Here is a 14,046-nt window from a genome sequence, read left to right as displayed (position 1 = left end):
GGGAATTTTTTATTATTACATTTTACCCAGCCAGCAGTACTTTGCCATCCTGTTTGCAACCCATCTGTACATAAATGTCACATTAGATACTTTCCAAAGTAAGCAAATATAAACATACCAGGGTTCATTTTCATCTTCATACATGCCTAGCTCCCATTAATGCTACATAAATCCCAGAGCAAGTAGGTAAGAATAAACACATAAATTTTACCTGGAATCACCTGAAAACCAGAAAGCAATATTTGGATGTGCACTGAATTTGCACATTCCCATATAATTTTGTGTGAAAGTTATTCCAGATGGCTGATTTTTTTAGAGGCAGTGGTCAAATAGTATTGAGAGATCTACACAAACAGATCTGGTGAGAACATTTTGACCATATTACCTTTCACTAGAAATTACATGGCTTTGCTGAAATCTGTATCTAGCCAGGTGAGACACATGCTTTGGACAGAAGACAGGACAATGCAGCTCCCAGGATATCTGTGTTCACAGCAGACAGACAATGCCCATAGGCTGAGATTACTCAAAATGTTGCAGATCCTCTAGGGCAGCATTAAGCCCACACACCTACACTCTGCTGATCACCTGGGTTTACCAGTGAAGTCACAGCAGCTTCTTACTTGTAGCTAGGCAGTTTCTGGTTTGCAGTTAGCCTTGCAAAGCTGGACAAAACTTTCTTTGGTGGGGCTGTGAAGTACCCATTGGGACATATATGAAAAATCTGGAAGCTAAAAAATTGTACTCTGACTTAAGCAAGGCAGGGACGCAAACCTCAACTGCTTGCCTCTTCCCCAGCCCACAAGAGATGCTGAGAAGAGAAGGGATGTTCTGATATGACTCTGGTTTTGCAAAAACATTTGAAAGAATTTTTGTTTGTTTTGCCTTGGAACTAAGCAGTAGAAGTTGCTGCAAAATGGAATCGTCATCCTCAAGCCACCTGTAAAGATATGAACCCAAGTAGAGAAATTACTTAGTAAAAGGTAAGCTCTGTGATCCAGGAAAAAGGTTTTGAGTCAAAGGTTCCAATGTACTAGCAAGGATACAGCAAGGAGTGGCATCTCCAGAAGCCAGCAGCTTTCTTAGTAAGATGTCCCTAGAGAAGCCTGAAATCAAGCATCTCTTGCAGGAATGGTACCAGCAGCTGATAGCTCATCTGTCTTAAACCTGTTGCCTTCTTACATGGGGCCACCCAAGGCTCAGCTCTGCACTGTCTCAGTGCCCTGCCTGAGGATGTCTCAGAAGGGGGTTGTGTCCTGTTCTCTTGTCCCACTTAGGTTTTCAACCACTAACAGTCGTGGTCGAGCATAGGCAGGGAACAGGACATTCCATTAACGCTTCTGGACTCTACCTGAAAGTAACTATTTGCCAGTGGAGTTTCTGAGCATGAAGGTGAGTAGATTCAGACATCTTTGTATGTGAAAGGAAATGAACAGCCTGATTTCCAGAGAGGTGGGTGTTCACAAGTCCATAATAAGGGGCAGAAAGCAGCCAAGAGAAGCTGAAAGACTGTTGAGGGCTTCAGCACAAACAGATTGAATGCAGAGATAAGACTTGTCATTTCAAAGACACAGCACAGCAAGATGTGAGGGGACTGGGAATACAGGAAGGGAAAGCTATCCAGAACCTACAAGACACCACACTTACAAATAAGGCACAGGGTAAAGAAGATATAGACAGTCAAGTAACCCCTGTGTAAAAGCAGAAGCTAACAACATTGTAATCAATAGGAAAAATGCACACAAAGAGAGCTGACATTTCTTGAAAATTATCTCAAATGGTAGTGCAGAGGAAAATAATATTTAACACATAAATACGGCAACCACTGTGAGAACATGCTATGTTTTCACTAATTCTTAGACTTTTGTCCTGCTCTTAGATATGCAGGCATGCACTGTTAATGGCACTTCCACGTTTGAATTGCCAAGCATCAACCTCAGAATGGGAGCTGTGGTTAACCTAAGGTATGCCACATGTGAAAAAACACTCTTCACTGTATTTCTGTTTCTCACTTCTATACTCTCACTTCTCTGTATGTGTAAAACGTGGCTTACTGGCAGTGCATATGACCACCTGGAATTAATCTCCTAAATCCAGGCTTGAAGCTAGATATTCATACCAATCAGTCAAGTTTTCTGTGTATGAATCTCTCTTCCTTTGTGACCATATTTTCCTACTTTTGAACCTTTTAAAAGGGTCTAAGTATGACGATGGAAAATATAGATGGAATTTATGTTTAAAATTAGCTTTTAGTGCAAGCAGTGTGTTTATTTAAGGAGTATACATATTAGCACGTGCATATGTATATATGTACAACTTCTGCATACACCTACCACATTTATTAAATCTGTCTAGTGGCTAATATAAAGACTACTGCCTTAGCAATATGCTAATGCTTGCTCAAGCTTTTCAATGCAGTGCTGAAACCATCCTTGACACAGCACTGAAGCAGAAGCTGCAGCATCCCCAACTGCTGGATAAATGGAGTAAGAGAGATGAAATTTATCAGGGCTGCCAAGAAGTGCTCATCAAAACATATTTTTTGACTAAAGTAAGTGGGCACTGTTCTCACAAGTGACAAAAAAGGGGGAAGGGGAAGAAATTAGAACAAGCATTTATCAAGAGAACCTGTCCATCTGACTTGACACATTTTTTGCAAACATCACTTCTTTTATTCAGTTACCAATTGATTTGGGATTAATTGAAGGAGGAAACCCTTGCTTCTAACACCCTATCATTCTTCAAAAAAGTAAAGGCTTTACATTGGATGAATGTATTTACTTAAAAGACATAGCATTTCCAAAGGCACACTGTGCTAAGCTTCAGCTGACACTTAAGCCTTTGAAAATTTCTCATAGGACCCTCTGATGTGAGCTATAATCACACTGTTTGTCTTTATAACTAACCAGCCCAGAAAAGACAAAACGGCATAAAGCACTCCAACACATGAAGGATTGAGAAGTTCTCAGAGTTTCCAAAGCCATTTCAGAAAAATAGGAACAGGAGTTTTGTTATTAATTTGCTCAGGGAGAACAAAGTATCATTCTGTCTAGGAAAGGCTGATACAACTGAACACCACAGAACTGCCAAAGAAAACATGGAAGAAATAAATATAACCTATTGCAGCAGAAACAATGCAGGTTGGGGATTGGAGTTACCAAGGTTCCCTAATGCTGATTAAGACATGAAGCAAATCATTCTACCTTCCTTTTATTTGACTTTGCTTTCGATAAAATATATAAATAATAATGTTCAAAGGGTTTTGAGAATCACCAGAATGCCTAAGAGCTGGCCTGACATTCAATGTTACTGAAGATGGAAGACCTCTGCAGTGTCACAGAACATGTTTAAGGGAAATTTAAAAAGTCAAAATGACAGAAATAAAATGATATTGCATTCAGACCAGACTGATTCATGTAAAAATGAAAGCACAGCCAACCTGGTTGTGGGGAAGGAAGGAGAAGGTGGACTGTCTTTATCAGAGCATTGAGGATGAAAAGGTTACTGGCTGCTCATTATGATCAGCAAGTCAGAGGAAGACAAATAAATGGGAACTCCTTGATATTGTGTGATTGCTGCTGGCAGGAAGGAGAGGGAGAGAGAAGGAAATCAAAGTGCCTGATTCGTTGTTGTTTTTACACATTGACCAAACACAACAGACTTAAATACACCTAGCAAAGAGCAGGAAGGTCAAGATAACAAAAAAAAAAAAAAAGACAGACTACGGGATAACTAGAAGAAGTACCTTGAAGAGAGATGCTGGTCATCCTGACTAAACTCTCCAGTCTGGCGATGTTCTGGACATTTCCCTGCATATATTTCCAAATATACTGTCTCATTGGACAACTATGTTGGCTTTTGCACTGGATTAAAATCTAGATCTACTGCAACCCCTAAGCATAAACACATTATTGTCTATACATATATTTGACACTATTGTGATGTTCACTGAATCATCTCTGTGGCTCACCCAGATGATGTGGAGAACTAGGAAGGTTAAGGAATGTTACAATTAACATCTTATTGAAAAAAAAAAGGAATGATATGAAAGAAATATCTGCTGCATCTTCACATGGATGGAAAGTACCATGAAAGATTTCAGTAATATTTCCAATATTTTACCGTTTTGTGCTTTCAAGAAAAAGGAATTTTGCATTAAGAGGAGGAATAGCTGTATATCTAAAAACTTGTAAGACACGGTTTCTCTTCTAGTCATCACTCCTAATCAGACAGATGGATAAATTGCTATGGAAAAAAATACAAAAAAACCCCACCTAAAACAGTGACTACATCATTTTTATCTATTTCTTGCATTCTGTGTTCACATAGCAAGAAATTTAATTCCAGTTAGATCATTCTCTTGTGATATTTTTTCTTTCATTTAATATATTTTTTAAATGCTTAGAAGCATTATGACAGAAAAGCATGTATTTTTTGCCCTGGTTTATACCCATCATCCTTACCATTACAACAAGACAAAAGCATTAAAGAAAAATTAATCATGTCAAAAGATTTTAGCAAAAAACAAGAGAGACCATGCATAAAGCATCGCTTTGTCTAGTGTGAAGTCACGCTCTGATTAAAAACATATAATGAAAGTGAAAGTAATACATCATTGCCTTAGCAGTAGGGTTTTTGGGAAAGCTATGCAATTCTGAACACAAAAAATCTTTATAGGCTCTGGATTTTGGAACTTGCAATTATTATAGAATAATTCCAACAAACAAAACATTGTTTCACTTCTTTAAAGTTTAATTAATCTTAAACACTGCAGTTAAAACAAACAACCAAAGGAGTTCTAGAATTAAACAAGGACTCCTGGCAGGACCATAGTTAGTAATTAAAACTGAACCAGCAGTGGCTGGTTCTGAGCAGTGAGGCATGAGGTGGTGACACAGAGACCCCCCCCACTGCCCCACATCCAGTAAGTAGTTATGAAGTCTGCAAAATATCATGGAATAATGAAACCCCATTACTAGTGCAGAACTTTTGCTGCTACTAAGGACTGTCAAACACCCATCAGCTCTTCCTTTTCTGTCACTGGGCAGTGGTTGCCTGTTCCTGATATATGATACTGGTGTTTCTGCACATGTAGGGAAGCTTGAAAAGAAACCACGAAGTGAAGATATTTGCTGTACTTTGCCATAGTCTATAAAAGCCTCTACTTTGCTTAGGCACAACTGTGCAGTAAGTGCTTCAAATTAAACAACAACATGCACATTATTGATGTGCATAAATTATATATAATCTCAGATTAGGATTGTGCCCACATCAAGTCAAATTAGGTGGCAAAAGGTGTTTGTAAAATGCCACTTACTTTCTCCTTTTTTTTCCTTTTCTTTATTTTGCCTCTGTTCTTTGTTGTCAACATTGAAAAAATAACTCTGAGAAATACCAGATAGGAAAAATACACAGTAATACTAGACTGTGAAAAATCTACCGATTCCTTGAGCCATAGCATTCTTGCCCATAGATGATGACATTAAAAAATTGGAAATGGGTGCATGCTTCCCCTCCTCTCCTGGGTCTATGAACAAGGCAAGTTGTTTTCCTGATACCTTTAGAATTACTCCCATTAGTACTGATGCATTTGGTGCTTTGGCTAGCCAGGCAGAGAGAGGTGGGCAGGATCCCCTGCCAATAGATCTAGTCTTGTCGTGGAAACAAAATGAGATTGCTACTCTGCTGAGCTGTCATACTTGATAGCTTGTGCTGTTTCACCTGCAACCATCTTCATAGCTCCAACTGCAGTGCCACAGCTTACATGGAGTCAGTAGTTTCTGATGGTTGATCTTCTCCTGTTCCTCATGCATCACACAAGGCAGGACACGGAGCCCTAAGCAACTGAGTATTTGCAACACCCACTCTCCACACTGAGAAGGAAAAAGGCAGCAGGCCAGCAGCTCCCTCTCAAATGGGTCTGCAGTCCCTGACAAGGAAATTCTGGGGTTCCTCTGAGTGGAAGGTGACAGGAACAGATTCAAGCTCCTCTCATCCATCTACTCCTCAATGGCCCTGCCCCTGTACACAGGATTAAGTGTTTGCAAGCTTCTTTCCCACCTTCCCTATCCCCAAATGCCACTGACACAAAGAGCAGAAAATGAGGAATGTAGGTTGGCTTGGAGGAAGGGAGAGGGAATTTCTGTGCACTTTTACATTGCATCAGTAAGCTTTTAAGTGCAAGACACGGCATTTTGTTGGTGTGTGTGGGAGCCTACTGGTGGGCAGAAGGTTAAAGAAAAGACTTTTTAAATGTTTGCTGGTAGAGGAGGAAATCAAATACACCTAAGGCGATAATAAAATAGAACACCTTAAAATACCAGACTAAAAGAACTGAGATTTTTCCTATCACAGAACCTCATGAGCAGGAGAGCTTTTCCTCTATCCCTGTTCAGTAAGGAGCAAGTTCCTCCTTTGTACTGGTGAGTTGAGGGTGAACTGTGGCCTCAGGACTGACAGCACTGTCTAAACAAGTGAAAAAACCAGAAAAAAAATCTCTTCTACCTTTCCTGCTGACTGTATATCTCTGATAACTGTGCACTGGGAGTAAAGAAAGAAAAAAATTCCCTTCTTCCTAAATTGCAAAAGGTACAAGAAAAATAAAGCTAGAACAGTGTCCCTAATTTCCCACATAAATGTCACAGTATGTGATAGAACAACATGAATGCACTGAACTATCACTATGTTATAAGCTGATTAGTTTGTGGTCTTCCCTAAAACTTCTCAGTCGCAGTTCTTCAAGCCCCTGCACTCCTATGCTGTAGAGTCCTTCACTGTTTTATGGAAAGGACAGAAGTTCTACTTGAACTTGTCTCCCATTCTCTCTTATATTAAGTTAGAAAATGAAGGGGATACTTGAAGCTCTTACTTCACCTTTTTTTTTAATAGTTATTGTTACCATTTGGTGAGTAGCAATAATATTTTTTAAGAAATCATTCTTCTTAACATTTTGTCTCTTTCAGTGTGAAAAGACAGGCATTCTACTCTGTGTTCTTCAAACTGCAGACCAGGCCAAGAGGACATCCTTTTCTAGAAGGATTTGTAAGAACAGGATTACTCATGTCACAAGAGGGCTGCGTATTTGACAGCCATTGTCTCAGCCAACACTGAGACAGATCCTGGGACCTTCAGGACTTCCAGTGCTGAGCAGCAAGCACTTGAACATGAGCGAGCTAGGACTGTAACAGTTGAATTGATTGTGTCTTAATCACAGCATAAAATGTTACATGCATTAACCATAACGGAAAGAGAATTTTTCTTCACTAGTTCTTAGATGTAACACAGAAAAGGCTACATTCTCTACATAAAATTATTCTGAAACATCTCTTAACACCACCATAGATAGTGGTGTTATTCAAATACTGGTGATGGACATTAGGCCAGAGCATTCAGGAATCATACCTCTGGGTAGTTTCCCACACTCTTGGAGACAGCATCACAATGTAACTTTTACACAATATAACTAAGAGCTGAGTAAATGTCATTCTTACAAAATCTCACATATCTACATCTAGGTAAGATTCAAAATAAAGCTTTTTACTTTAATTCAGTGGAGAGTTCAGATCTTGAAGCAATAGATCCATTCCTCCTGCCTCTCCTGGTGAGCCACTGGATTAGACACAGCAAATGAAATAAAAACCTGGACACTTCTGCCTTAGGCAGTATCATTGATTTTTCACTGACTTACCATCTTCAGACTTTTCTTAGAAGTAGTGTACAGAGGTGAGCATCATATCTCATTATTCTGAAAAATGTGAAGCATAGTATGTTCCCTAGCACAGATGCTGTAGACTTTTCTAATGTACAGTTCATATAACCTTTTGTAATTGTCATTCTTACACAATACACTTAACTGTTAGTCCAGGTCATCTATACCTAAGCAGTCTTTATGTTGCACCATTTTGCGAAAGGCTCCTAAATCTTCCATGGGGAAAAGTAATTTGCAAGAGCATTATTTCAGTCATCGTAGCAGTCTTCTGACTTTTTTCATCCTAACCTGTGGATATATTATTAATGTGGATGTATCCCATTACAGGGCTTTGGATAAGGGAGAAGAACAGAATTCTGTAAAATGTATTTTACCGGAGAAAAAAAAAAAGCAGGTTTAGCAGGAAATCCAAGTTTTACCAGTTGTCCAGTTTTAGAAGTATGGCTTTGATTTATGGATCAAAATTGCTCATTTATTATTTTACCTATACTGCTTTGGGCAATTTTGACGGTTAAAATTTAGTTTTATTGACCAATGCAGCCAGTTTAGCCACAAGGGGACTAATGCACACACAGCCTGCTGCACTCAAGAAGCTATGATTAGATTCCATGACCAAGTCAGACTGGGAATCGCAACCAACATAACAATAAGTTCCAAATCTCAATGCTCGAGGCAAAATACTTACTCTAAAACACAATCAACCTTTAAAAGAAGGTGAGAAAGAATTTTGTGATAGCAGCTTCCATGCACTGTTTATTGTAGCTGACATATTCCACCAATGCTTCTGTCAGCAATGGACGCAGAGTAGTACAGAGGAAACCTTTCTTTAATGATTGTGGACAACAGATAAAGCTGGAAGAAGGAAATGAAAATGCAAAAGAGAATCAAAGGTGTGCTCTAGTACTATGGCTTACCAGGGATCTGACTCTAAGAAAAATGTCTTGAACGCTGCCTTTGTTTTTTTTCCTAAACCAGATTTTATTCCTTTATACATAAATATTCATAGATTCATGTTGCAGCATGAAAGACAAGTTTACTTAAAAAAACTTACTGGAATGATTTTAAGCCAATGTTAATTTAGGCCTATCCTATTATAAAATTAGCATCTTTTGCAATCTCAATTTATTGCTCCATTGTGAAGCCCCTTGTGATATATAAACAAATCTCTGAAGAGAAACAAATCAATAAAGTGTCTAATTTGATTAACCATGTTTTTAAATTCATCAAGACAACTGTACAAAAATAAACCACTTACTTGTCAGTATTTTCCATGTCTTCTTTTCATCATCATAATACTGAACCAAATTGCTGGGTAGCCGGTCAGGTCCGGGAGGCAATCCTCCAACCAATAACAGCATTTTCTTATTGGAACGAATTCTTCACCCAAAACAAGAGGAAAGATGAACAACCACATTACTGAGGAGTATTTTTAGTGGCAACAAAATCATAACCATCAAAAGAATGTTCACTGCTTGCAGTTTTCTATTTCATTTTTTTGTGTTTCTTTTCCCAATCATGTCTCAACAATTTCTTGAACCAAGCAGAAAAATGATCAGAAAAGCTGCGTATCTCTCTACTCATGGAATAATAAGCTTCCTTTATGCAATTTGTTAGAGGTTCATTCTAGAACGACCTTTTTCTTATATTATCCCTTTAAATCATCACTCTTTACAGCTGAATACACATGAAATGCTCTGGAGTTGTACTAAGGTTAAGCATTAAAGTTGCATGTCAAAAATCGTATTAGTCAAAATCATTATTATAAGCCATTCTACACTCAAAGAACCTTGAAAAAATTAAGGTTATGCAGAGAGTTTGTGAGCCAACTCTTTAATCACACACTGAACTTCAGATATATAGTTTAGTACAATTAGCAGCACTGGGCTAATGGTTATGGGTTAAATGCTACTTACAAGCACTTTTGTTTGTTTAATTTAGTCCAGACTCTTGCTTTCACTCTCGCCCCCGGCTCCCCCCCTTCTCTTTGCTCTCCCCCTGTGCACCACTGGCTATAGCAACACCAATTGGTAAAAATGAGACTGTGATGTTGTTGTGAGCCTCCCCAGAGTGGAGCCCTGCCAATGCTTGCCACTGATCCAGCGGCATGAACCTGCTCAACTGTGCAAAGTCACTCTAATTCCCTCCCTCTGTTTTTCTACCTTCTCCCCCAGGGGGCAACCACTGAAAGGAGTGACTACCCACCCATCAAGAGCTGGCAATTCGCTGCTATTAACCGTGACCGTGATTCCCAATCTGCCTGGCAGTTCTTAAGAACAGGACTGCAATGTCTCATCTGCAGTAAAAGCGGTTATCTGCACCCTGGCCTCCAATGCTCCACCTGATGAACGTACGATTTCTTTGCAGCATTAAGGGATTTAGCACAATTGTAAGTGAAAACAGGAGGGGAGGCCCAGACCCCCAGATGAGCCCTGATGCTTTAATAGTCACTTCGCATATAATTGAACTTTCGTCAGTTATACAAAGCTTGGGTGAGATAACATTGAAATAAAAGTCTAGGCTCAAAATGTTCCTGTTAAGTAGTAAGGTGACGTAGCCTGGAAAACATCCATCGATACAAATGAAGTGCAGGAGGACCATGAATTTGATGGAAAGCACCCTTGTCAAACACCAACACTTTTCCAAACAGGAAAACATCCCTGTAGCACTGTGTGTGTAAGTATGCAGCAAACACCTCTGGCCAAGAAAGGCATCAAATGCCACGAATCAAAGCCCCACCGCAGCTGCACACAGTGGGGTCAAAGCAGCACCCAGGAGCTCCAATCTCAGCAGTGCACTCTGGCAGCAGGTACTTTATTCCACAGCTTACCCACATCCATAGCTTCACTCCAACCACTACCTAGAATGCGTGTTGGTGACTCATCAATTTATACTTGTAGTAGGATTGCAGCCTCTCTTGAGAAGAATGGGCCAAATGAACTAGGTTGTGCTGTAGATATGCACTGCCCACAAGGAACCTCTCTCAGGAAGGGAGCTGAAGGCCTGATCCACACAGTGCTCCAGAATAAAATCTGTTAAATGGCTATCCAAAAGACAACTACAGACTACAAAGGCATCTGTGACAAGGAAGGTCATCTGGCAGATGGCCCTGTTTGCTTTTAAATGGATTTTGGTGGAGGGATTGACAGTGGATGATGAAACAAAACTCTCAATGCAGTGGCAGGAGTTACACCACGGGGCAGTGACGGTATCCCATGTTGTCCTACCCTCTGTTTCTCTCCTGACTTAGGGAGAGTCCTACAGTCCCTCAGTCTTCCTGACAAGTCAGCCTTTGATGCCTGCACTGCACCTGCTATGTACTGTCAAATGATGACTGTTACCTGCCCACCAGACTGTAGCTGTGTAGGATATCACATCGTCTCATGATCACTGTCGGCACAGACTCAACTCAGTGAGACCAAGCTCTGGGGAAAGCTTTCAAAAGCATTGTCAGTGTCTTGAAACATTCAATCTCCCCAGTAAAGTTTTTAATGAGAGAACATTTGATAAAAACTATGCAACATGGGAGTATGATAAACTGTTTTTGGTATGAGTTAGGGATGACTGCACACATAACAAGTGGCAGAGCAAACCAGGGCCATAAGTCAGTTATGCATGGCCATCCCTAACGATAGAGAACAAATTGTTTATTCCAACCCTCCTGTGTTCTATGTTATATCACAATCAACTCCCTGTGTATTGTAAAATTCAGAATGCCCTTGCAAGGTTTACTTGATAAAGGAGTTTATTTTGATTTTCATCTTTCATCTGTAAAACTCCCTTCTAACTCCAAAGCACTGTGAAAATCCAATGAATGGCCAAGGCTCAATAGTTAAGGTGAAGAATGAAATGTCAGATATAACTCTGAGTTTCCAGACTTTGGCAGCTGCAACTATCCTTAACATTACTTTTTCAGCTAAACAGTCTGAGAACCTACTGTTTCTCACTTCTTCCTTTCTGTGTGGCTATATGGGAATATTTAAAAAATATTTAGTTTTTTTACATATTTAAAATGGGAAGTAGCATGAACAGAAGACCTTAATAAAAGTTTGATAAGAACTTAATAGTCAGCAAAGTCTCTACCAAAAGCACAGGGAACTCTCACATGGCAAAGAAGATGCAGGTTCTTTTACTCAAATAACTAGTTCATCTATATCATCTATATTGAGAGCTTTTCCAGTGAATTAAGTAAAGCTAATACAGTGGCTAAAGATATGCATGTTTTGTATAGATGTGTTTTCCTTGGAGCCAATTTCTGCTTTTTAAGTTTTGGTGTGAATTACCACAGTTTAGGTTTTGAAAAGAAATTTTCTTTATGATGTCATATTTATGTTCCATATTGTACTAAGCAGTACTGTTGCAATCTTAAAATACATTCTAAAATACGAAAAAATGTAAATGATCACTGCTTATATGCAGAAGACTTTTCCAAATATTAATAAAAATGTAATTCAGTGAAATTCTACAATGAAGACAGGATTTAAAAATATGTGTAATACATTAGCAATATAAAGTTTCTCCCTTTCTTGTATTATTATGTTTGTTATTCACATAACTCCAGATTACGATGTGAAATGCTCTTCATTATATCTGAAACACTGTTTCTTCATAGTCCTTATTTCACAGTGTAATATACTATTTAGTTACATACTGTAGTTCATAGTGTTCCTGCCAAGGATACTGTGGCCATTTTAAGTTCAACTAACAGTAGTGGATCCTGGCTGAGGAAGACTAAAGTAATATTAACTGTGGACAGGCAGACTGATGTCAAGGTAAAAAAAACTGAGATAAATTTATCCATATCTTGTTCTCGAAAACATTTCTTATACCTAGACTCCAAAACTCTAGTTCCCACCAATGAACATTCATGTACTGTTATTATTCTGCACACACTTTGCAGTTTCTGTTCTGCTAAGACTTTTAAACACTTAATTCACCTTAATTAAGTTCCTGGGTACCTCATGTGGTGTGAAATTTATTTTGTGTACACACAAGACTGGAAACCAAAGTCTATTTCAAAGTCAAGATTTTCAAACTTTTATGGTTTCCCTCAAACACATAAACCAAGGAATTTGGGTACTCAGATAAGTGGTTTCATTTTCAGAGACACTGAATAGCTATCAGCATAACTAAGTCCTACTCACTTCAAAGGTAGCAGCAGATGCACATCAGCTCTAAACTCAGGTCACTAGTCCATAGTCTAAACTAAACAAAAATATGCATAACAAAAGGCTGAGCCCAAGAGAGTTTATCAACTCACAAGGAATCAGTTGAAAAGATCATGAGATCTCAATACTCCTGACAACCACTCCTACTCTTTTGCAACGTTGATACCCTTATCTTAATGGAAAACACTCTTCTTGTACATTGTTTTTCTTTATTAACATATCCATCAATCTTTTACTGATGGGTTTTCCTTATCTGGACAATTAGTAGAAGTACATTCTACCAAAGCTGGCAAGAAAACAAGCCCCAACAACAGGTTTGCTCCAGACTCTTCCAGTTTTTAAACAATGCAATAAGGCTTCCCCCACTGCTTTAGGGAATGAAAAAGAAAGAATACAACCATGAAATGGCAATCCTGTGGTTCTTAATGCATCCAGTGTAGTGTTACACATCAGAAAAAAGTGCATCTTAAGAGGTACAGGTGATCATGGTCATCAATGGAAAAGAAAGAAAGAAAAATAACAGTATTCAACTATACTTTCCTCTTATCTCAGGGCTATAATAAACCCAAAAGCCTGGATCATTAATTATCTTTTAATATAGGTTATCACTATGGCTTTGAGTATGGATAGAGCCAGGTAGCTCTTCAGAGCAGCGACTTGATAGACACGATGGCACGCCTCGCTCCTGCTTCAGTGCTGACCTTAAATGCAGCAGAGCAAAATCAAACTTCAGGTATTTGCCCACTGAACTCAGGCACAAACAAAACGAAACAGAAGACCAGGTCAATGTGTGGTGAATTTTACTTACATCCACAAATCTCACTACATTAAAGGATTTGAGAAACTGAAGTCTGACAGTGATACTGTCAAAACAAGTAGCAAGAATCTCAAAAAAAGTGGTTGTATCAACCTGCAGCAGAAACAAAATATTTCAGAGAGGTTTAGATACCAACCTCAATGTAATAAGACAAAGAGATACATACTATCCCAATCAGCATTTCAGTTGCAGACCTTTTGCTTGTTAACCCTAAAGACTTAATTCCATCTTCAGAAATCAGGATGGACCTTAGCAACCCTTTAGATACCCTCAAAAGGTATTTGAAGAAGTGCTGTGTCCAACAAAAATGTAATGGAGAATCTAGTTGCAGCCTGAAAATCTGAACTGACATTCTA

The 14,046-nt window shown here is 38.9% G+C and overlaps 1 protein-coding gene across 1 annotated transcript in view; it reads right to left on the bottom strand.

Annotated features, from left to right (window-relative positions):
- KLHL14 (kelch like family member 14) overlaps positions 1-13,763 on the bottom strand; it is a 51,581-nt gene extending 37,818 nt beyond the window's left edge. Inside the window, exons 1-2 of the mRNA XM_029959456.1 lie at positions 13,682-13,763; positions 8,964-9,085 (exon numbers count right to left, since the gene is read on the bottom strand). Of these exons, the coding sequence (XP_029815316.1) occupies positions 8,964-9,066 (103 nt within the window). The 5' untranslated portion in view covers positions 9,067-9,085; positions 13,682-13,763. The remainder of the gene's footprint in view (positions 1-8,963; positions 9,086-13,681) is intronic.
- Between the last annotated feature and the right edge of the window lie 283 nt (positions 13,764-14,046).

The sequence above is a fragment of the Manacus vitellinus genome, unplaced genomic scaffold, assembly GCF_001715985.3.
Source record: "Manacus vitellinus isolate BGI_N305 unplaced genomic scaffold, ASM171598v3 scaffold_1_pilon, whole genome shotgun sequence".
NCBI classification, from domain to species: domain Eukaryota; kingdom Metazoa; phylum Chordata; class Aves; order Passeriformes; family Pipridae; genus Manacus; species Manacus vitellinus.
This window is presented reverse-complemented; position numbering and strand designations above follow the sequence as displayed.